The following is a 22505-nucleotide window of genomic DNA, read 5'->3' as shown; positions in this document are numbered from 1 at the left end:
CCGCCGCGAGAGTCCCGGGCTTCCGCCGCGAGAGTCCCGGGCTTCCGCCGCGAGAGTCCCGGGCCGGCGCTGCGCAGCCGTGGGACTGGCCGCTCTCCCGGGAGCCCCGCGCTCAGGGCCAGTCCGGAGCCCTGCGTCCTCCCCGCCCGTCCCACTTACCCACAATGGAGAGGATGACCACCACGAAGTCAAAGATGTTCCAGCCGATGGTGAAGTAGTAGTGCCTCAAAGCAAACATCTTGAGCACACACTCGCAGGTGAAGAAGATGACGAAGACCAGGTTGATCCAGTAGAGGATGTTCTCCATCTGCTTGCTTTGCGTGTCTGTCTCCACCATCATCGTCACCATGTTAAGGCAGATGAGCATCATGATGACGATATCGAAGGCTTGTTGAGTGACAAAATCAAAGATGATACCTTGGATCTTGTTCTGGGGGCGGGAGGGGGAGGAAAGACACAAGAGCGTTCGTGAGAGCCCGGCTGAGCGGACCGTGGACGTTGCCATCGCCTTTCTTTCTTTGTTTGTTTTTAAAGATTTTATGTATTTATTTGACAGAGAGAGCACAAGCAGGGGGAACAGGGGAGGAAGAAGCAGGCTCCCCACCGAGCAGGGAGCCCGATGTGGGACTCGATCCCAGGACCCTGAGATCATGACCCGAGCTGAAGGCAGACGCTCAACCCACCTAGCCACCCAGGCGCCCCCGCCATCGCCTTTCTTTTCTGTAACCCTGGCCGGCTCTGTGCTGCTGCTCTGGCAGAATGTCGGGAGCACGGGCGGACCCCGACACCAGTGCTACGTCCCCAAGAGTTTTCTGACACGGCCGCTCTTCTCTTTCACATCTATGCCATCACACGCGTCTGGACGTCTTCCGGCCTCGCCCACTGCTCCTGTTCGGCCTCTTGCCGGCCATGTCTGCCCTGCCCGCGTCTCCTCTCTCCACACTGTGTCCCCAGGAGAGCTCATCTATTCCTACCGCATACATAGCATCCGTGTACTTCAGTTTCTCAAGTTCTTTCCTCTGAATTCCTGTGTTGCTTTCTCAACATCTCTCCTTGTTGATTCATAAGCATCTCAACCTACCAAGTCCTTCCCCTGCCTCTCACCCAACCCGCTCCTCCCCGTCTCAATCATCCACCCAGTCTCCAAGCCAGAAACGTGAGGGTCACGCTTGTCACTTTCCTCTCCCTTGTCGCCCACCGCAGGCACTGCAGGTCCTACTGATTCTCCTGAATTCACCCACTTCTTCCCGCTTCTGTTGGCCCTCCTCTAGCCCAAGCACTGCCATCTTCTATCCTGACTTCTGGAAGAGTCTCTTACCTACTGTCCCTGCTTCCTCTCTTGCCTGCATCCAGTGTAGTCTCCACACAGTAGCGAGTGTGATTATTTAAAAACATAAATGGATTACATCCCGCTTCTACTTAAAACCTTTCAACAGTTTCTCATTGGGCTTGCAACAAAATTCTTATTGCTAGCCTGGCTTAGAGATGTCTCGCATGGTCTAACCCAGCTCATCTCATACCCCTTCCTCTAGCCCATCACCACCTGGCAACACGATGCTTTCTGCTTTTACAACCTCATTTGCTTTTCTAGGATCTCCTCCCCCAGCATTCTGGCTCCTTCTTGTCTACCCAAGTAGACCCTCAAGTGAGGCTTTCTCTGACTGCTCTATTGAAGTAGATTCCCTGCCCCAAGCCTCCATATTTTCTGTCAGGCCCTCTAGTTGTTTTTTCTCACAACACTCCCCATTGTATAGCGGTGGTTTGCTTATTTATTATCTCTACCCCCTGCGTTCTAAGCAACCTTGACAACAGTGTCTGAATTGTGTCCATCACTTTGGGCCTAGCGCCTGGAACATAGCAGGAGATCTTTAACTGTTTGCTGAATGAGTGCTGATCACTTTTTATTAATGTTTCCTGCCACGTTCAGGTTTTATATTTAGAATAGAAGAAAATACACTCAGGTTCCTATGGGTAAAGGACTGAACAGAACTTCAGAAATGTTAACCCTCTCCATTCTCTTTAGTCTTGTTTCCATCAAAAAATGGAAGCACTAACATCAAGGAAATACCCAAAACATTCTCGTTCTTAGGAGCTCTCTGATTTTTTATTTATTTATGTATTGTGAAAGAACCTAGGCACTCAAGCTGGTGCTTACTTTGAGGACCACTTTCACTTGCCGGCTTTCCAACTGTTCTGCGGGGCCTGAGGCCTTCCTTCCCCTCAGAAGTTGGTGAGGCGGGTATGCCAGGCCCAGGGGGTGGCACCAAGTAGGGAAAATGCTCGAGGACTCCTACTCTTGAGTCAAGGTAGCTCTACTTTTATTTTTACAAATTAGACTGCCAGGTGAGCTTTTATTTTAAGAGTTTTGCTGTTTTTAAAGAAAAAGTTACTTTCAAGGAAAGTTACAGAAAGCGGAACTTGGAGCCTGGGGGTCACGTCCCCTCCGCTGGGTGGACGGCTTCAGGAGCAGAGCACCTCCTCGGAAGTGAGAGGGCAAGCACCAACAGAAGAGCAAAGCAAAAGCCCAGGGCCCAAATCTGTGTTACAAAAGGCCCAGTTCGAGAGAGAAATCAGGACATCAGACTCCTACTTTCACTCTCTTCTACTCCCACAAACAGCCAGGGTACTGTCTTATCTTGCAAAGACTTACTTGCTGGGTAGAGAGCTGAGAAGACAGTGGCCACATCCTATCTTGCACTGGTAGGAAAGGGACCAGCTTTCATTTTCACTTTCCTCTGTTCATTTTTAGTGGTCTCTTAAAACATCTTTCCACCAGTGCCAGAGCCAATGTGGTTATAACAGGCTGATTCCCCACTGCTGCCCAAGGAAGTCTCAGAGGAAAGGTCAAGCACAAATATAAAAGCCATCCCCTACCTTAGTCCCTGTTCTGCTGTCTCCCCAGATCCTCTGAACGGGGTGGCTAGGAGAGGACCAGAGGGCACAGGCAGCCCGTCACTTGTCCCTTTCTTTCCTTAGCAATAACCTTACCAGTGTCTTCACCACAGGGGGTCTCACTCTGCCCTCAGCCTGCACTCACCAGGGGGCGGGGAATGGGTTTCTGTGGTTTCTTTGAGCCCAGTTTTTTCATGGCATTGTAGTACTTCTTCTGCTCTTCGGTCATGAAGATGTCCTGACCTCCAAAGTAAAGGAAGAAAGAGAACAAGCAATTACAATAGGCTCTCACATCCTATGGTTTGGACCTAAGGTTCAACCCAAGGAACTGAGGGGGGACTGACCCCCTTACCTTTCCAGAGGTCAGTTTAGCTAATAGTTGCCCCATAATGAGGTAGACCTGGGACAACTATTCTAATTCAAAGAAACACCAGCCTTTGTCTTCAGCTTGGCATTCCTGAGGTCTGCCAGGGGCTAGGCACAAAGGAAAGGGACTACCCCACTGTGGGCCCTCAGGGAAGGGAACACTGGAGAGCAGAGATGCTGAGGACAGTTGCAGCTCACTGGTTCACACATTTTTTTGGACCTGCTTTCCTGACAAAATTCTAAAGAAAAACATTTTTTAAACAAAAGGATTTTCAAGTCCTGGTTATTGGCCCATTTATTTCCAACAGTATTAAAAATTCAGAATCCTGGCGCAAGAAAACAACACGGGGAGCTCCTTGACACAGACTTGACTTCTAAAATGGATGACAAGTGAGTGCTTCAGTTTGTTTGGGAAAAATTCTTAACCATCTGGAAGGAGTGAGGAAGTGAACTTTCCAAGGATGTCTCTCAAGTCCCAGTTTGCTAGTGGCGCCCCGGGATTCCCAGCGGTAATGACAAGTCTAGACACTTTCTACCTCTTGCTACAGTTATTCAACTGCTGCTTTCCTTTTCACCCGTCGCTAGACCCTCTCTGACCCTGCCTCCCCCTGGCGGGATGCCAAACCCAGCAAAGGCCTCAAGAATTGCTAGTACGGTTGGTACTAGGAAATTGTTAGTGTGGCCTAGGAAATGTGGTAAACCACATACTGTGCAAGCCAGCCCCGCACAGAAGGAGTTGGGGGGCGCTAATGTAGAGTGGGGCCAGGGCCGCAGTGAGGGGATACTGTGGATTTTAGAGAGAGAGGCATTTTCTTTCTAGAGACAGGGACAGCAGCGCCTCCCATCTGAGCTGCGCTCTGGCCGCTGGCGCTGAGGGGAGGAGACCTATCTTTTTCTTTTGTTGATTGAAGTTATCGATGATGACACCAATGAACAGGTTCAGGGTGAAGAAGGAGCCGAAGATGATGAAGATGACGAAGTAGATGTACATGTAGATGTTGTCCTCGTACTTAGGCTGCTCGTCAGGCTGTCGGAGGGCAGGAGAGACAAGGACAATCAGCTCCTCGCGTGGATTCGCGGGCCATTCTGACGCGCCGTCGCCACCAGCCGTGACTGCCCACCGGAACGGCAGCCCTAGTTCTCCGGGCCCGGCTCCTCCTCCACCCTGGCAGGCCCTGGCCGCCTCCACTCGGGCGGAGAATGCGAATGGCGGGGCAGGGGGAGGGGAGGGCTGTCAGCTCAGAGCCACACGTCTGCCCCTGCGCCGAGGAGGAGACGCTCCGCTGGGCCCAGGTGAAAACCAACGGCCCGATGACCCGGAGCCCAGGTAAGAGAGGGAGGACTCACTGAGAGGAGGAACGGGAGCCATAATCGATCGAACAGGCAATACGCGTCCTAACCCCCTTTCCTGATCAGTGCCGCCATGCTGCTTGCTTCTAGCCATCTAAGAATGTTAGGAAGGTTGCGGTTTCGCCAGGCTTGTCCTTACCTTGCGGGAGTCCACAGCTGCATACATGATGTCCATCCAGCCTTTGAAGGTTGCCTGGCAAACAGAGTCCGTCATTAGCCTGTGCCCGTGAGGGGGTTGGGTGCGAGTCTGGGCAGGGGGCTCAGGCGCCAGGCTCAGGCTCAGCGCGAACACGAGACAGTTGGGGCACGGCCTCATATGGACATAGAATTTTCTGTTAGTTAGCACGGGTCCCGAGGGAGCTTTGTCTAAGTCCCTAAAAATAACATCAAAGTTTGGCAGAGAAACATGTTGACAATGGTAACTGGATCTATACTCTCACAAGAGATCTTCAAATGGGCCTGAGAAGGTTGCCCGAAGCCGGGGCAAACTCGTATTTATGAACGAGCGGCAGGAATCTACTGAGGGTACTGAGAACTTAGCCTACCACTGACGAGTCATTTTTTACAATGGTGTTAGATAAGCAACGGGCGTCTGAAAATTTCTAAGTTGCAGTTAAAAAACAAAACAAAACAAGGCCAGAACTTTCCTCCCCCTACCACCCGCATTCAGCCTATGGCAACGGCAAGCCTGACTCCATCCCAGGCAGCCCTTCCTAACTGCGCTCTTCTTCCATCTCCTATACTCGCCTGACTTTGGAAACAAAGGAGGTTAGCAATTCAGTGTCCTCTGTTTTCTTTTTGTCCCATTTGTTTTCTTTATTCAACCAGATCCAAAGTTTTTTTTTCAGGGCACGGGTGGCTCTTTATTCATCAGATGGCCTCGTAGCGCCAAGCACAGCACCCCGTGCAAGGCGGGGCCTCTGAATTCAACATCTAACTGGCTGATTGATGTGCACTGGTCTCCTGGAGCTGCTCCAACTCAGATTTAATTTGCGGGTCCAATTTCTCCAACTGGGATAAAACAACAAAAGGCTCTGAAGTAGGATACAGTTCATTCTATTCACTTTGCCTCCTAATACTAGCTAACGGTAAGTGCTTACTATCTGTAAGGTCAAGTTGCGAGCTTCCCCTGCGTTACGGCATTCAATCCTCCCAACGACTATAGGACGCAGGCACAGTTGTAATAGGAACAAAAATACCTAATAGCAAAATACCATTAGTTAAGCACTGCTATGTGCCAGGCATTGTTCTAAGACATTTTAATAAATTACCGTGAATCTTCTTAACAACAGTGCAAGGTATTATTCCCGACATTTAACAGACGAAGAAACAGACTTCGGGAAGTAGAGTACTTTGTCCAGGGTTACAGATGCAATAAACATCAGAGTGCGGCTCAAACCTACAACTGTCTGACTCCAAAGCCTAGGAGCTTCCAGTGCATCATCCTGTCTCGTCAAATGGTCCAAAAAATTGGTGAGAGTGGAAGAGAAAACTAGACGCGACGGTATGCGACATAACTAAACCCCTTCTTACTGCGCTACGTTAATCTGAGACCTTTCTCTGGGGGCGGGCGGACGTGAGTGGCGGCATCCTAGCACGGCCATATTCTTCTCTTTTGTTAACTTAGTGTAGCTGTTAGAGGGGATTATTCTGCTAAATCAAAATTCCCATTTTTTTGGTGGGGGTGGTATCTATGCACTTACCTCCTTCTTCTTTTTCTCCCCCCTTCTCCTCAAATACATGCTTTGTCCTGGAGAGAGAAGGTGATCTCTCTGCAACTTTCTTACGCTGCGGGAATCTATCGGCTGCTGAGCAGAACTCTGCTCCTGAGCATAGTGAGAGATCCCCTTTGAGGGAGGTCTTGGAGAATTCAGAAATTCTCAGGAAAGCTGTCTCCCTGGAACTGGTTTGGGAAAGGACATTGTTCTCTGCGACCTAGCAGGCGTCGTCCTGATTCTGGATGTAGGAATGAGAAGGAACCGCATGCGACCTCTGCCAGCTGAGCTTCGCAGGACTGACAGAAGCAGCGATGCTTACCACTTGCAGGAGCGCCAGGTAGCCTGCCCCCACGTTGTCAAAGTTGATCTTCACGTTCTTCCACCTGATCTCTGTGTTGTTCCCCTCCATGAGCTTTTCACACTCAGTTTTATTGTTGACATCTTCAATATCAAATCGGATTTCAGAAGTCTCATTAAAGCAGTAGTGATACTTTCCCGCAAACAGGTTAACTCCCATGATGCTGAAAATCAGCCAGAAGATGAGACACACCAGCAGCACATTCATGATGGAGGGGATGGCGCCCACCAAGGCATTCACCACCACCTGCATTGGAAGGGGGAGGTCGCTGAGTGTTGGCAGGAAGTACGGGCAAGCATACTCTTTTGATTTCCAGGAGGGGAATGACACTGTGTGGCTTGTTCGGACTACAAAAACGTTATGTCCCTTTTGGAATGAGGGTAGCTGGACAGATCCACAAGGAGGACCAACATTTTCTAAATCTCTAAAATACATTTTGAGAAATACTAGTAAATTCCATAATATTTATTCCATCTAACACGAATTTCCCTGCCCCAGTTGACCTAGGTCTTCTCTTCCAGGCTCCAACCTGGGACTGAAAAAATTATTTCTTAGTCTCCCTCCTTGCCAACTCATAAAATACGCCCCCATGGGGGAAATCTGATTTCAAGCTCACCAGTCGCCTTTCAACAGACATTCCCCCTCTGCAAAACAAGGTAGGATTGTTCAAAATCACAGAGAACTACCCTTCGGGGTTAGCAGGGAATCAGTCAATGGTACACAAAGTCTCGTTTATGCAAGGCCAGTTTTCTTGTTTCAGGCAATAGCTGAGCATGCAGATTTTGCAGGCTCAATAGGAAAAAAAAAAAAAGCTATATTCCCTCTACCAAACAGAATAAAATAAAATCTGAACAGATGTATTTTTCACTCAAGGTTCATTATTCTTCTTCAGCCTTTCGTTTTTTTTCCTTTCTGACTTTGTAGGCTTCTAAATCTAAGAGTTGCCCCTGTTTGGCTAATGCTGATTGATGTCTCTCTGCTCAATCCAGGGCTGGCCTCGACTCTTCACAATGTATTAGAAATAGGAATGACTTATGTTTTCTGGAGAGTTCTGGGTTAGATCGTTGCTCTTGAAACCCCAAAACCGGCATAATGTTAAAAATCACTGACTGCGGTAAACTCAGGAATGAAAAAAAGGCAAAGGGAAAAAAAAAACCTTCAGGAATCAAAGTCGTTGGGTTGTTTTTAACTTTGGTTTTGATTCACACTACAGGTGAGAGTAGCTAGACAACACTTCCACTGTGGTGGGAATTTTCACTAGAGGAGTTCAAAGGGCTTACAAAAATAGTTTTTTGGGGCGGGGGAGGGGCACAGAAAATAAGACTGGTGTTCATTCTGCCCTGATTCTCACTTGCTGTTGTCTTAAGTGGGACTGCTAAGGCCCAGAAAGGTGACCCTAAAATGGGAAGAATGTGTCTTCCTTTTTCTAATATCCTAGGAAAATTAAAATGGAGTTAAAATAAAAACAATGATGTAAACGCAGCTTTCTAATGTTTTGTTAGAAGGAGGTGAGAAGTATCACCGTGTTCCGGCATCAGTGCCGGCAAGAGGCAGGACACATTGCCAATACGCACAGCATCAGAAGGGCCCACAGGGCTGTGCTGTGGAAGGAACGCCAGGGGGCAGCTCTGGGCTCTGTTTGAGCCCCACTTGGGGTCGGGTTTTCCTTATCTTCTGTTCTTGCCTTAGATTGCAATGTCACTGGTCGGAACACAGGGCCGAGAAGAACTGTTCAGTCCTATATAAAAAAGGCAATGATATTCTGCTAAGGAGTCACTCTTCTTTAGATTAAAATACTAGTTTTGTGTTTCCCCAATTCATATATGAAGGCCTTTAGACTGAGAGGTAGTTATTTCTTAATTCTTAGACCAAGAAATCTCTTCTAGATTTAATAGTGCTGTCATTAGTGTAAAATGATTATCCTTTAACTGTTCATTACTTTGAGGGAGGAAAGCCAGAATATCTGAAATTTGGAAAATCCTCCATGTTATTTTGGAGAATGATTGATTGATTGATTGACTGATGTTACCAAGTCTGTCAGGTGATCAGATTAGAATTTTGCCTCCTCATTCTACAGTTGCTCACCCTTTGGCAGAGCACCGGAAAGCAACGAAATGTGCAAGAGAACAGGCAAAAGGAGGATGAACCACAAATGGAATAATCATTTCTCAGGCGATGAGAGAATAGATTATCAAGATTCAAAATCTCAAGTCTATGTGACAGCGTTTTGCAGCAGAGCTTAGGTAAGAGGTCACGACCTTCCATTAGACCATCACAAGTGGCCCCAAAAGATTTGAAACCTAGAAATGCTTCTGTTTATGTCAATTCAGTTCCTCCTCTAGGAACTCTTCTATCTTAACCCAGTCTGACCTGTCCTGCATAGTGTTACATGTGACAGCTAAATATGGGGTAATATTTATAGCAGGGAAGAATAATTGGCTAATTAACTGAGTGACCTCTTCCCACTTTTATAGTCGTAGATCTGATCAAAAGAATCAGTACGCAGAAGTATTTACCAAACCTTGTTCTCTGATCTGTAGGACACAAAAATCCTATAAAATCCAATGTACTTATACGATGTAAATGTACTTTTGATTAATTATAACCAAAGAAAAACTTCTTAGCTTAGCTTTATGAATAAAACAGTAAACAGGTGATGAAATATACTAATAATTCTTCCTGGCTGTAGACATTAGCGAATAATGAAAATTGTTTAACTGTGCTCCATATATAACAGTCATCGTGCTGATATGCTCAGCGACCAAAGGGCAAGAAACCATGCTTTCCTGAACTCCCATACTATACATAGGTGAGTGTAAATGGCAATTCGAGTTTCCATAGGCAGTCACTTTGTGAATTGGTCCCTAATAAATCTCAAGTTATTCTACATTGCTTTTAGTTATGATAAAATTCATTGTTCAAAACTAGGTATAGAAATATTACTCCAAGATTGGGTCTAGCAATCTAGAAAGTTGCTTTTTTCAATGGACATTTATACTTAATGATTGCTTCAAACCTCACTTAACTGATGAAAAAATTCCAATGGATACTAGTTCTTAGAGCGTTGTTGTCTTCTCATAATACCTAGAACATTACTGTTCATTAAATGCTATAAAATCTGTCAAATAGCTTTTAATATCTGGCAGAGGGAACATGGCTTTAATGGACAACCATGTACTGACAATCAACAAAAAGGCATGCATGCTTCATAGCATTATAAACCCTCAAAAATGTAACAGCACAGCACAATCTTTAAATGAAGACTACTATGGAGGAGAGGAAAGCAAAGAACTACATTAGGCGTTCCTTTGCCAATAGCATGAGTGTTTCAATTTTCTGGTGTTTGGTTTGAGGAAGGAGAGAGGACGATCTGAGGTCAGTGTCCCAGGACAGGCTAGGGCCATGTGTCCCCTCCCAAACGGAGGTCCAAGCCTACCACTGGAGCAGCACAGTGACAGTTGAGCCCGCCTGCATGGATGGTGGTCAGTTTGTGGAGAGCTCGTATTGAACATTTTCTAAGGGTAATCGCTCAGTGTTGGCATACAGAAGAATCCAAACCAAAAAATGGAACACATATGGCCCCGTGGAAAGGTGTATAGTTAAATAAAAGTCAAATAAAATGTGTATAGTTAATCCTGTTGATCGCTGGGAAGCTGACTGTTAGCTCAGGCAGATTCGATCTTGCTTCCTGCAGCTAGGTACTCTTCCACAGGGGGGCTGGGAAACAGGGCAGGAATGGGTCCTGAGCCCTCTCCCCTGCCTAACCGGAAGTGGTCAATGCTGTTAGCTGACCGGAGCCAACCAAACCAAGGAACACTCCTCTACCAGAGCTTCCCTTACTGAACACTCATTGTTTGAAATCCTGGCTTTGGGGTCGAACTGGTTTTCGCTCATATTATCTTATTTGAAAAAACCTCGATGTAGAGGTTTCATTTTCTAATGCTTTTTCAAAGAAAACTTTCTGATCACCACTTCTGGACCTCTGGGTCCCTAACCTACTTGAAGGTTGGCAACTAAAAGTTTTTGGGGAATGGAAACTGGGAGTCCAAGGAAAGGTGAGGAAAGGGGGAGGGGCTGAAGGGAAGAGGTGTGTGAGTCCAGATGACTCAAATCACTTCCTCAGGAGCAAACTGGCCCCAGCTGGTCACCAGGGGCGACTTCTGCCAAGGGCTGGCAGAAATGAGCATCTGGGTGGAGAAGGTTAGTAGCAAGTGTCAGTTGGGCATTTTTTCTTGGGCTTTCTTCAGGTATTCCCAGTCTGGCTTTAGGAGGTCCCAGATCACTGCCGCCAGCTGGGGAGGAGCACAGGCTACGGAGGCGGCTACAGTGGGCCCAGTACTATCTTCCACGGCCTTCTCTGACTCCTCAGTGTTTCAGTCACTAACACAGATTGTCAACGCTCTACACAGAACTGATAGGACTTAGGAAACAAATTCACTAGCCCTTTCTGAAAAAAGTGGGAAGGTGGGGGAGGGGAGAGCACGTCTCAGGACCGCAAGCTGGCATCCTCTGCAGCAAACGCTCTCCCCCTGCATCTAGCCTGCGCCTGACAGTGACCTCCCCGCACATGCTCTGAAATCTCTCTGCTCTCTGGGAGAAAGACTTAGACTCCCAAGTTTTGCTTTGTTTTTTAAGTTGAAAGAAGTCTGTGTTGCCGCGGCCCTGACCTTCCTGCAGACGGTTTCGGGCGGGCTGCAGAAAGCAAAGATGCGGTAAACCCAACCGTGACTGTGCTACGGGAGAGACACAATGGGTGGCGCAAGGCATTTGTCTGAAGGGACTAACAAAATACAATTCCCGAGGCGCAGGGAGGTTCTCACCCTCCTGTACAACCGTGGGGAGTTTCGTGGAACAGTGGCCACGGATCACAGCGGAGGAATGGATGACGCAGTGCTGTCCTGGTACCTACTTGCTCCAGTGAGTCTGGCTTCCCGGGGACCACTGGAACCCTTTAACTTTTATTCCTACATTCTGATGTTTGCACATTCAAAAACATATCCTCTGGTTTGCTCTCCTGCATGTATTCAACATCTGAACGGAAATGAGTTTTCTTGGTCTCCTTAAGTATAACAGACCTCTCTGATTACCACAGGACAACTATTAGCACTAGAAGCCAGTTGCCCACTTGGTTTTAGGAAATTGACTTTGTAGCACGTCTCTGTGTGTGCACACGCACATGCACACACATGCAGTTTTGTTTTGTTTTTGTTTTTTTAACCAAGAGAGACAGAAAAAGGGCACCAAAAGAGGGAGCCTCGTTTCTAAGCTGGCAGGGTGACAGCACCTTGCCCTCTCTGGATTTGGGTGGAGTATCACCAAAGCAGGAATAGCAGGTGTCAAGAAATTTCAGGAGATCTAGCGGAGAAGTCATCTGGCATCATAGCTGATTGGTATTTGGCGGTGTCAGGATAGGGGACCACAGAGCGTGGGTGGGAGGGTGGTGAGGAGGAAAGCTTTGCTATCAGACAGAGGCTGCCAGTCCTTACGGGACTGGGCTGAGAACAACAAGGTGCAATAAGAGGAATCAGAACAGAAAGAAAAGCATTTCTTTTCCCAGGGCCACGCCAAATTCGGCTCCATTCCCAATTCCAGGCCTGCCATCATGGCTTCCAGCCCCTTCTCAGCTGCGTTCTCAGGGACGGCCAGGCCACAGTCCCCACCTGGCTGATGCCCGTACTTGCCCTGCCTGCGGCTGCTGCTTTTCAGTGGGTCTGTGGGTTACAATTCCCCTTCTTTGCACCTGGTGATTCTCCCTATTAAATCAACAGCCCAGAAAGCCGCCCCGAGTGCTACAGGTAAGCCAGGCCAAATGAGAATAGCCAGCGTCAACATGTTCTGCGATGGCACGCTGTTGGGGTGGGGCCCATATTAATGTGATGAGGCAGCTTGATGCGACCCCCTCGCACGGGGCAGGTGCGGGGGCAGAGAGTGGAGGATCAAATCAGCAGCTGCATCACAGATCGTGTCTGAATGATCTTCCCACCGTGTGATCGGTTCTAGCATGCGTAAACAGTTTCCATCGGCATGCAGAAGGATCAGCTGCTCTTAGTATCTTACCCTCATCCCTTCAAATCGTGATAAGGCTCTTAAGGGTCTCAAAGCTCTTAGGGTCCTAAGGGACTTTATGGCACCTAGTTCCGAGTAGCCCAGGGCATTAGCTATAAGGCTGACTAAAGAGACCTACACGGAAACAGAAGAGAAAAACAAAAACAAAAAAGGAAACAAAACAAAACGAAGAAAAACAAGAAAAGAGGTTCCAGAGTGTTAGAATGAAGCCCCTAGCACTGATTACACAGATTGGGCCCCCCAGGGGGAGAGTGGGTAACACCAGCTGCCTACTTCAAGCTGGACTCAAACGACCTGAAAGGAAAGGAGGTTGAGAGGCAGAAGAAAAAACACAGGGGGAGGAGAAAATCGGGAGGAGGCGGCAGAACAGACATACAGGTTGGCAAAGGGAGGAGGCTGAAGGGAGAGGGGGAATGAGGACGTTCCAGTGGAAGGAGAGGAGCCTGAACAGATGACAAAAACCTTACCCTCGCCCTTTACAGCCTCTGCAGCTCCCAGAAGTTGCCATTAAATTAAGCCAGACAAATCTAATGGTACCTATGGAAAAGAATACAGATAAATACACACACTCCACACCAGCCGCCCCTCCTCAGCTCGTCCACCACGGATTTCCAACAAGGACAAGCTCTCTTGCTCCTGGTTGACAAGAAACCATTTGCTGGAGAATGTGATGGGTTACCACATCGACAAAGGAAACGTACCCAGTAAGCGCCACAGCTGGCTTTGCCGTTCCCGAGAAGGCCAGAACCCAAGGAAGCAATTTCTAGACAGAGTTTTGGCTCCACAAGAGCACCCCTAAGCAGTTCTTTCGTCTCTCCCTTCAACTCGAATAATCCTTCTGTCTTTGAATTATAACCGTGACTCCTTCGTGAGAACTCGGGTGGGTCTGAACACTGAACCCATACTTCTTATAATGCCCATTCTTTCTCTCCAGAACGGCTCAAAACTAAATGGCCTCAGGTCTGTCCTTTCCAGGACCGTCCTCTACTCTCGTGGTTAGAAAAACAGCTGGAAGGATTCTTAGAATAATTTTATTCCCTGATGGGCACATTGAGACCCTTACACAAGGATCTGCCCAGTGTCACACCGGCAGTTGGGGAGCCAGAAATAGAGACCCACCCTCCTGATTTCCAGGCCAGAGCTCCTTCTTCCACAGACAGGTCACCTCCCCAACCGGCAGGTAAAAGAACCCACGAGAGGATTATCGGTATCTGAACAATCTGGAGTTGACTGTATTGCCCTGCTGGGGAGAACGTGCAGGTCTCCAGGCCTGGAGTCGTGGTGGTCAAATGCCTTCCTGCTCTTCCGGAGCCAAACTCACCTTGTTCTACCAGCGCTCTCCGAGCAGTTACCATGTGGTCCCGTAACACTGGAGGCCAACTACACCGAGGGCTGCCTGGGCCTGACCTGACAGGCCTGCCTAGAGTTCCCACCAAAGGAAACTACCGTTAGCGGATCAAATCCTGACATGTCTGGGCTCCGGGTTTCTTGGAGCAGTCTCCCTGCACCACAAATTCTGGGACAGGTTAAGATGTTCCCATCAATCATTAAGTTCCCTCTCCTGGAAAGCGATGGTTACAGATCTGCTTGGCCTAAACTGATATTTCGAGGCAAATTTAGAGGAGAGAAAAGGAAACGACCTACAGCTCAGTTTCATTTGTTGCTTGTTAGCTCTAGCTGAGGGCTTCCCTTCTTTGATTCTGTATCTCTAAGCTGTATAAAACCTTTTTAAAAAGAATTTCTTTTCTTTTTATAATGAAGCAGCGGGACTGACAGGAGTGGACATAGAATGTCCGTGACCTAGTGAGGGAAAGCCATGAGCAGGCTCCAGGATTTCAATTTTTAAAAGGGGCGTGAACCTTTATCCGTGCATGGACTCATAATCCCTCAGTGCAGGTATCTTCCCTGGAGTCCTAGGCAGTATTCAAAGCAAATCTGGAATTAAAGCCTGCCCTATTATTGAAGGGTACATGCTTCAGAGTTCAATTTTTGTCTAAAACAAGGGTCTCAAAAGGTTTCTGACACACAGTGGCACCACCCAATCACTTTTCCTCCATTCGTCACCATCAGTAAGAATCTACACGGAGGTGCGTTTTGCTTACTGCCAAGTACAGCCACCTCTTACCCCCAAATAAACTACAGTTGCCAGAGTCTTAGTGAGGCCTCCACAGGTACATCTGAAGGTGAGCCACCCCATCCTGCCCAAGCGCCTGAGTTCAAAATACCCTCAGCCTCATCCTATGCCAGCTAAAGACTACAAAACACTAAGCTTTGAGGGGCGACGGGCCCCACGCACGACGGGCCCCACACAAAGCAGGGAGACCCCAGCTCTTCGGGAGGGGGGGTTAATCTGATAACAAAGAGGCCTGAGGCGGGAAGAAGGACGGAGGTACAGTTGCCGATCCCGAGGTTGGCTCTAACTGGTGCCAAGATAACGTGCTGCCCAGCTGATCAATCTAGCCAAGGTCTCCCAAGCCAGGGTCGGCAAGGGTCCTAGGGGGGCTACTGCTTAGCAGCTGAGGGCGCTCTCATAATCCTCTGAGTCCCCATGTTAAACTTTCACTGGAGGTAACCAGGCCACCGCTGCAAGTATACTTTAAGGAAAGAATCAAACCTGGAAAAAAGAAAGGAGTTGAGGGGAAGTAAAAATTCAGGGTATCAATGGCTGCAGGAATGGAAAAAAAGGGAGACACTGGGTGACTTTTTCCCAAATGATGTGAACATTTTCAGACGGAGAATGTTTATAATAGTCTGAATTCAGGATGTGTGGTCTCTGAAAGTTCCCGTCCCTGGAACCGGTATGCTGGCTGACCTCCGGTTATGATGGGATAAATTTCCCTGGGGGACAGAGGACAAAATTCTTCTACAGGACAAGATCTCCAGTGCAGCCAAGGACCTGAGCAAAATGAAACACTGTCTCTGTTTGGGAATTACGCGGCTTGTAAGCAAAGAGAATTCACCTTGGAAGTTGTCCGGATCATCCACGTGATTGTAAAAAGTCCTCTTAGCAGCTTTAAGGGGCAACACGGAGGAATGAGAATCCATTAGGGAAACAAACATGGTGATAAATAACAGATTTGGACACATAGTCACTGGGGGATGAGACAGGAAGAAGGGAGTCTCTCAGAGACGGTGCTAAAGTACCTGAAATTTACACATGCTGGCTATTCGACGATGCCAGAGGCACTAGACAGCAACAACCCTGATGGCTCCGGCTGGGCAGGTGTCAGCTGAGCCTTCTTCTCCACTCCCAACTCAGGAGTGGCAAACAGTGCAGCCCCAGTACGGACTGGGGCTGCTCCCACTCAGCGCACGCTGCTTTATTCTGTGATTATTTGTATGCATGTCTCATCTTTCCAGGCCCTTAGAGGGAACTGTCCATGTCTTCTGCTCTCTGTATCCCCCACAACTCCTGACAGGAGGCTTGGCCTGTTTGTGGGCGCTCAACAGATATCTGATACTCAAGGCACTGCAGTGTGCAAGAGAAGTCGGTAGATGGAAGGGTCCCGGGAGAGCCCTGTTCCCAGAATGCTGGATTACTGCAAGGCTGGCATCAGGCCCGAGTGGTCCTGCAAGCTGGTGTGAGCGCCTGAGGAGCTGGGGCCATGCCTGCCCGCCCCTGGTGACCCCCTACAGCTTCTGGGACAGCTCTGCACCGAGACTGGTATTTGATTTCTGTTTGTTGACTAGTGACTGGTACAGTGGTGATCTTAGGAACTGCTGTCAGGGCTCGAGGCAATGTAAGAATCCAGCAACTCCCTCAAGCTGGGGAATTTCTGGATTACTGCTGGCTACATGTCTGTCTCATACTTTCTATTTCTCTGCCAGCCAGTATAAAAAGTGATAAAAATGTGTGCTAAATAAACGGTGATATGCAGGACGGTCAATGCTTTTCTCAGCTTATGTGGGTACCAGGTGTCCTGCTCTGTAGGAAGAGGTCTGGCCCAGTGTCCCTCTAGTTCTCTGGGCCAGACCCCAAGCCCATTCCTTAATTCTTCGAGCTCAAGCTTTCCGCCTGTGGGAGCAGAGCCCTGCCGTCAGCAGGGAGCGCGGCGGCTGCTGAAGGGAGTGGTTTCAGCGCTCCTGTTGGCGCCCTCTGGGGCAGTACCTGTTGGCTCCACTTTAAGGGCAGAGGGTGACTTCCTCACCTCATCTGGGCATCCTCCTAAAGGCCCGATTTCTGAAAAAGGAATGCAAATAGGAGCAGAGTGACAGCTCCCAGAAGGAGTCATTAACCACGGACGCTGGAAGTCGCAGACGCTGTGTAGAACGGGAATGCATTGACAGAGCAGGGATCGCTGGTGCGGAGTGCTGGGCTCCTGTCATCTGACAGAGGCTTCCAGAGGCCCTCTCTAGGTAGGTTACTACACAGCTGAGGAAACCTATGTTCTACAGGTACCCACCCAGCCTCCGAACAGTCCATTCGCTCAGGAAATAGCTGAGCAGGAGCGCTCAGCAGGACGTGAATTCTCCGTAGGCCCTGGTCGTGAAATTCCCATTCACCCTTTCTCCCAATGCTGATTTGGCTAGAAGAAAAGAGCTTTAGCAATTACACAGAACAAGCAGCATTCATCGCAGTTAGAAAAGCCAACAAGGAACAGGGGCTGGTGGGGTGAGAAACAGAGATGATCCAGCTGCCACCCTGAAAAATAACACAGGAGGTAAAGCCTTCAGGCCTTGCAGATGGTCAGAGGCCACCAAGCCCTGGAGATGGTCTTGGAACCTGGAGGAAAAAAGGATTCTCTTAAGTTTGACCACCATTGTGGAAATGGCAATGGGGGGGGGGTTATTTCGGTGTGAACACCACCTCTTCTGGGTAGACCGACTTGTTCAGAGGAGTCTGGTATGAAGCCTTGAGTTGCTGGAAGTGTCCACAGGAACAGTCAGCGGAGAGAGCCTACCAAGATCCGCCCCCCACACCTGTACCCCAGCAGCACCCACCTCACCCCTCTCCTGGCACCAGAAAGAGGACACCCTGCTGGTGTGGGGCAAGAACCTTCTTGTTCCCAGCCTCATAACAAGGGGGGTTGGCACCAACAATTCCACTTCCCATTCCTAATCTCTGACTCTTCTAGGCCAAACCACCAGAGCACAGAGCTGCCTGGTGAATCCCTAGAGCAAATGGAGGGACCTCAGAGCTCTCTCTCCCAAAGTTAAGATCGGAGCGCTCCGACGGGAGCTCTACCCAAAACTACACCTACATCTTGTCCGACATCCTGGCCCCCCAGGCGACTCTGGCCATTAGAGGAAGGGACATGCTGCTTTTGCTTTGCTACTGCGAGGGGTGGGAAGTAGAAAGCGGGACACGTACAGCCACGATGAGGAAGTCCAGCCAGCACCAGGCGTTGGTGAAGAACTTGACGAAGCCGTACGCCGTCCACTTGAGCAGCATCTCCAGGATGAAGATGTAGGTGAAGACCTTGTCCGCGTACTCCAGGATGGTGCGGATGGTCTTTCTCTGCTCGATGTAGATGTCCTCGAAGGCCTGAAAGAGAAGCAGCGGCTGCCGAACGTGCCCGCAGGGAGGCAGGCAACCGGGAAGGTCGCCACCCCTCGGCAGCTCCTCCCCCTGCGGCGGGCCTCGGCTCGCCTTCCTGTCCCTCTGTCCCCAGCCCCTGCTGCACGTGGCTTCTTAAAAAAACTTTTACTGAGATACAATCCATATACCCTCTGATTCAGCGTTTCAAGTGTACAGCGCGAAAGCTTTCAGCGTGGTCAGGAGGTGTGCGTCCGTCACACGATCAGGTTTGGAAACCTCTTCATCCAACCCAGAAAGAAGCCCCCCACCTTCTAGCTGCCACCCTGTGGCCTCCCTGCCTCCCACGAGTCCCAGGCAACCACTATGCTCCTTTCCGTCTTCCGATTTGCCCATTCTGGACATTTCGTACGAAGGAACCAGCGCTATGCGGTCCCCGGTGACTGCCTTCTCTCCCTGCGCGCGGTTTTCCGAGTTCGTGCGCGCTGCACCCGCAGCAGCGCGGCCTCTCTCTCGGCGGATGAGTAAGACTCCAGTGCGTGGCTGTACCGCAGTCTGCTTACCTTCCTCACCGACGGGCGTTCGTGCGCCTACGCTCTGGCTATTGGCAATAGCGCCTCTCTGAACATTCACGCACTCTTTTTTACACGGCCACGTCTTCACTTCTCTAGGGTCTAATGCCCAGGAGGGGAACTGCCGGCCCACATGGTAACTTTGATGCACCACCAAACGGCTCTCCAAAGTGGCCGCACCATGCTAGACTCCCTCCGGCAGTGTACGAGGGTTCCAGCCTCTGCGTGTCCTTGACAGCACTCTATGTTTATACCATAAAATCTCTTCTCCCTTCAGCCCCCGCCACAGATACAGGGGGAGGGTCACAGGGCTCGGAGACACTCAGGTGAAGAAAATCTTAGTCCGACTTTCTCTCTGGAATTCCTGAAGGAGGTCACTCCCTACCGTGAAGGGACGAGCATTCCCACGACTGGGGGGCGGGGCTGCGGAGGGAGAGAAAACTGCAGGTGGAACAAAAGTCCTGTGTCCTGCAACGGGAGGTCCTGCTCCGGACAGTTCTGGAAGGAAGGACAAGAGCAGGCTGCCGACAGACACATTTCCAACATGGAGGCACACGGACATCAGGTGCTCCAGGTCCATCACTGGGCAGGTGGGGAGAGGTCATGGGTCCATAGTCCTTCTCTGGGTCTTGGTACAAATAAACCCCCTTTTCTCAGTGAAAAACTCAACAGCTTCCGTGTCAAGTTTCCCCTTACCTCCCTTTGGAGAGATTCATTCTGTCATCCAATACATGTGAGATGCCCAAGACTGAGCTCCCCCCACTGGCGGCTCCAGCCCCGCCCTCTGAGTCCCGTCATAACCCCATTCTCGGCATCTCTCTGACATGTCAGCTATGGCTTCACTTTGCTATTCTTTTTTTTTTTTTTTGGTGGGGGGGGAGAGAGACCTGGAGTGAGCAGAGAGTAGGGGTGAGGCGCAGAGGGAGAGAGAGAATCTCAAGCAGACTCCCCACTGAGCCGAACACAGGGTTTGATCCCACAACCCTGAGATCATGACCTGAGCCTAAATCAAGAGTCAGCGCTCAACCAACTGCGCCACCCAGGCGCCCCTTCGCTTCGCCATTCTTAGGTCTCACGCCTGCTAATCGCACAGGGTCTTCATGTACTGAGCCAAGTACCCCCGTCTTATTCGTCTACAATAAAGAAAAACTGTCAAAGGTGAGCAGTAAAGAAAGTTAAAAACTTTTGTTTCACTGCTGCTTTTATTTTTTGTGGCGACGAGAAAGAGAAGAGCCAGAAGATGAGGTGTGTTCTCTTAATTCTGGGTTTCTGTTTACTAGATCGCCAGTCACAAAACACCTTCCTCCCCGCGCTGGCCTGAGTCCGGCCCTCCCTTGTCTCGAGGGCAGAGACTGTGCTGTCCTCTCTCAGGGGCCTGCACCGCACCTCAGTGAGAACTGGGGGAATGCCTGTGGAGGCAATAAAGGCCCAGGGCAGGCAGGATAGTGACTCCCCCTCGCTCAGATCCAGGCTACCAAGCCAACTCTCCAGCCTCCTGCATTTGTCCAGCCGCTTTCCTGCATAATCCCCCCCTCGTGTCCCCCACTCCCCATGGACTCTTCTTTGCCACCTACTGCCTCCATTTCAGCTTCTCTGATTCGCCTACCTCACCAGTTGGTGAGAAACTTCTCAAATCACTGTCAGGATCCTTAACACTAAATTTGGGGCTTCTCTCTTGCTATTTTCTGCATCCAGATTAGGCTTTGGTTCCATCTCTACATGAGTGTGCCTGCTTTCTTTAAAAGCATTTCGAAAATTCTGCATTCTCCAGCTTTCCCTTAACTTGAACAAGGAAAATGTGCAGCACCTCTAAGTCCCTCCTGTCCTCAAATCTATCCAACTGGGGAACAGCTCCCTCACCCCTGGCTATGTCCAGGTCCCCTCAGTTACAAGCCAGCTAAAATGAAAGCAAATGCCCAGATAATTAGTTCCAGCAGGGGAGGAGGCTGCGTGTTCGGTGTCCCCTGTGCCTCACTGATCAATGATTAAGTACTTACGACTCTGTGAATATGAACAACCTTTACACCAGAGACCTGGCTCTCTAAGTATTTGCTAATGCCACGGGTTCTCCCAACCAGTTAGGGTGTGAGGGGAGATGGTGGGTAGGGGAAGCCAACCTCTCTCCTATTTGGGGCAAGTGAAAAGTAAAGAACAAGATATTTGGGGTATTAGGTGAGAAAGGGAAGTTCATTTTAGGAAGTTGCTTAGAATGGGGCACACTAAGCAGTGAAGATAATTAATTTGTGCTCTCCTCCTGATAGAAAGGGGTCTCAGACGTGAGAAGGGTCATGCTGAGTGTAAGGAAGATCAAGATGTGGATAAGTGGATTCTAATCCTAAAGGCTCAAAACAGCAGCCCAAAGCACTTAGGCAGACCATTATCCTCGGGGCCGCGGCCACCTGTGCTCTCAGAGAAACTGGCCTTGGGCCCCCTCTGGTCTCTCCCACTAGTCCCCGCAAAGCCTTCCCAGCCCATCCCTCCCCGTCCTCTCCCCTGGACTCACCAGGGCACCGCTGCTGAGCAGAATCATGAAAATGATGAAGGTCTCAAACCAGTTGTGCTCGACGATGAGGAAGCAGGTCTTCCTCAGGATCCACCAGGACTTGCCCAGCCCTTCTTCGATGTTCACCTGGCAGCATTTGAATCGCTGCACACAACCTGGCACCAGCGGGAGAGGCGGGTCAGCCCGAGGGAGCCCGCCCAGACCTGCCCTCTCCTCGCTCTCCCAGGCCCCACCAGGCGCTGCCCCACCACACAGCCCGGAGTACAGCGCTGAACCACAACGTCTGACTCAGACATGGAGGCCGGCAGGGCTGGGGCTATGCTGCAAGGCTACCAGGGCAAGGCCCTCTGGAGTTGGGGAGATGTCCTATAAAGAAGCAGTGAGAGGGAGGAGAAAAGGGTAGTTAGGAGGCAGACACAGCCACGACAGAACAGGCCTTGCTAATGGCAGGTTTTAGGCTGATGCCAAGAGAAAACGGACACAGAAACGTCTGAGAACAGAAACTTGCTACAGGTAGGAACCAAACAAGGGAAACAATATCAACTCCCCTCAAAATGATGAGGTAGGGAACAAAGCTCCTGAAGATGGCCACGGAGCCCCCCGCCTCAGCCCACCACCGGCCCCAGCAGAAACCCGTGAGTGGTGCCAGGGCGGCAGTCCCACCCTTGTCCTTGCCCCTGGCACCTTCTGTGAAGCAGGCGTCCGGGTCCAAGTATTCCTCGGGCTGCTCCACTGGGGCTTCTTCTACTTCCGGTTTGATATCGATGGTGCTTCCTTCAGAGGAGCTAGTATCATCCAGTTTCTAGAACCACAAAGGAAACGGAGCTCAACAACATCTGCAGCGATCCTCCCACTGCACGCTGACTGCTCTATCTCGGGCACGGACGAGGGACCAGCTAGCATTCTTTGTAACTCTTACTACAAACTCATCATCATCCAGTTCCAGAGGTGCAAACAATTACCAGAGGGCCAACTTGTCAGGATTGGGTAGAACACAATGATGTCTGCTCACAGGTCACCCTAAACAAAATGTGGCTGGTGGTGGATCTCAGTGCTGCAGCTCAGCTTAAGGGCAGGAAAGTACTGGAGGGTTTGCTCCAGCCTCTGACTGAGACGATCCAGAAGCAATGGAGACAGATTTAGGAGCATCTCAGGAAACTAGGTCACCTAGGGAAGGTCTAGAATGACAATGGGTATAAGGGTT

At 49.8% G+C, this 22505-nt stretch overlaps 1 protein-coding gene across 9 annotated transcripts in view; it reads right to left on the bottom strand.

Moving 5' to 3' along the window:
• SCN8A (sodium voltage-gated channel alpha subunit 8) overlaps positions 1-22505 on the bottom strand; it is a 115788-nt gene that overhangs the window by 9347 nt on the left and 83936 nt on the right. For 7 of the 9 annotated variants that reach the window (XM_040642476.1, XM_040642473.1, XM_040642480.1 and 4 more), the window contains 9 exons: positions 21986-22103; positions 21302-21456; positions 18062-18235; positions 12742-12864; positions 6646-6930; positions 4748-4801; positions 4148-4285; positions 3038-3142; positions 160-430 (listed from right to left, as the gene is read on the bottom strand). In XM_040642476.1, coding sequence (XP_040498410.1) covers positions 160-430; positions 3038-3142; positions 4148-4285; positions 4748-4801; positions 6646-6930; positions 12742-12864; positions 18062-18235; positions 21302-21456; positions 21986-22103 — 1423 coding nt within the window. The remainder of the gene's footprint in view (positions 1-159; positions 431-3037; positions 3143-4147; positions 4286-4747; positions 4802-6645; positions 6931-12741; positions 12865-18061; positions 18236-21301; positions 21457-21985; positions 22104-22505) is intronic. The other 2 variants (XM_040642477.1, XM_040642478.1) reach the window with 1 other exon arrangement.

The sequence above is a fragment of the Ursus maritimus genome, unplaced genomic scaffold (genome assembly GCF_017311325.1).
Source record: "Ursus maritimus isolate PB19 unplaced genomic scaffold, ASM1731132v1 scaffold_26, whole genome shotgun sequence".
Classification (NCBI taxonomy): Eukaryota; Metazoa; Chordata; class Mammalia; order Carnivora; family Ursidae; genus Ursus; species Ursus maritimus.
This window is presented reverse-complemented; position numbering and strand designations above follow the sequence as displayed.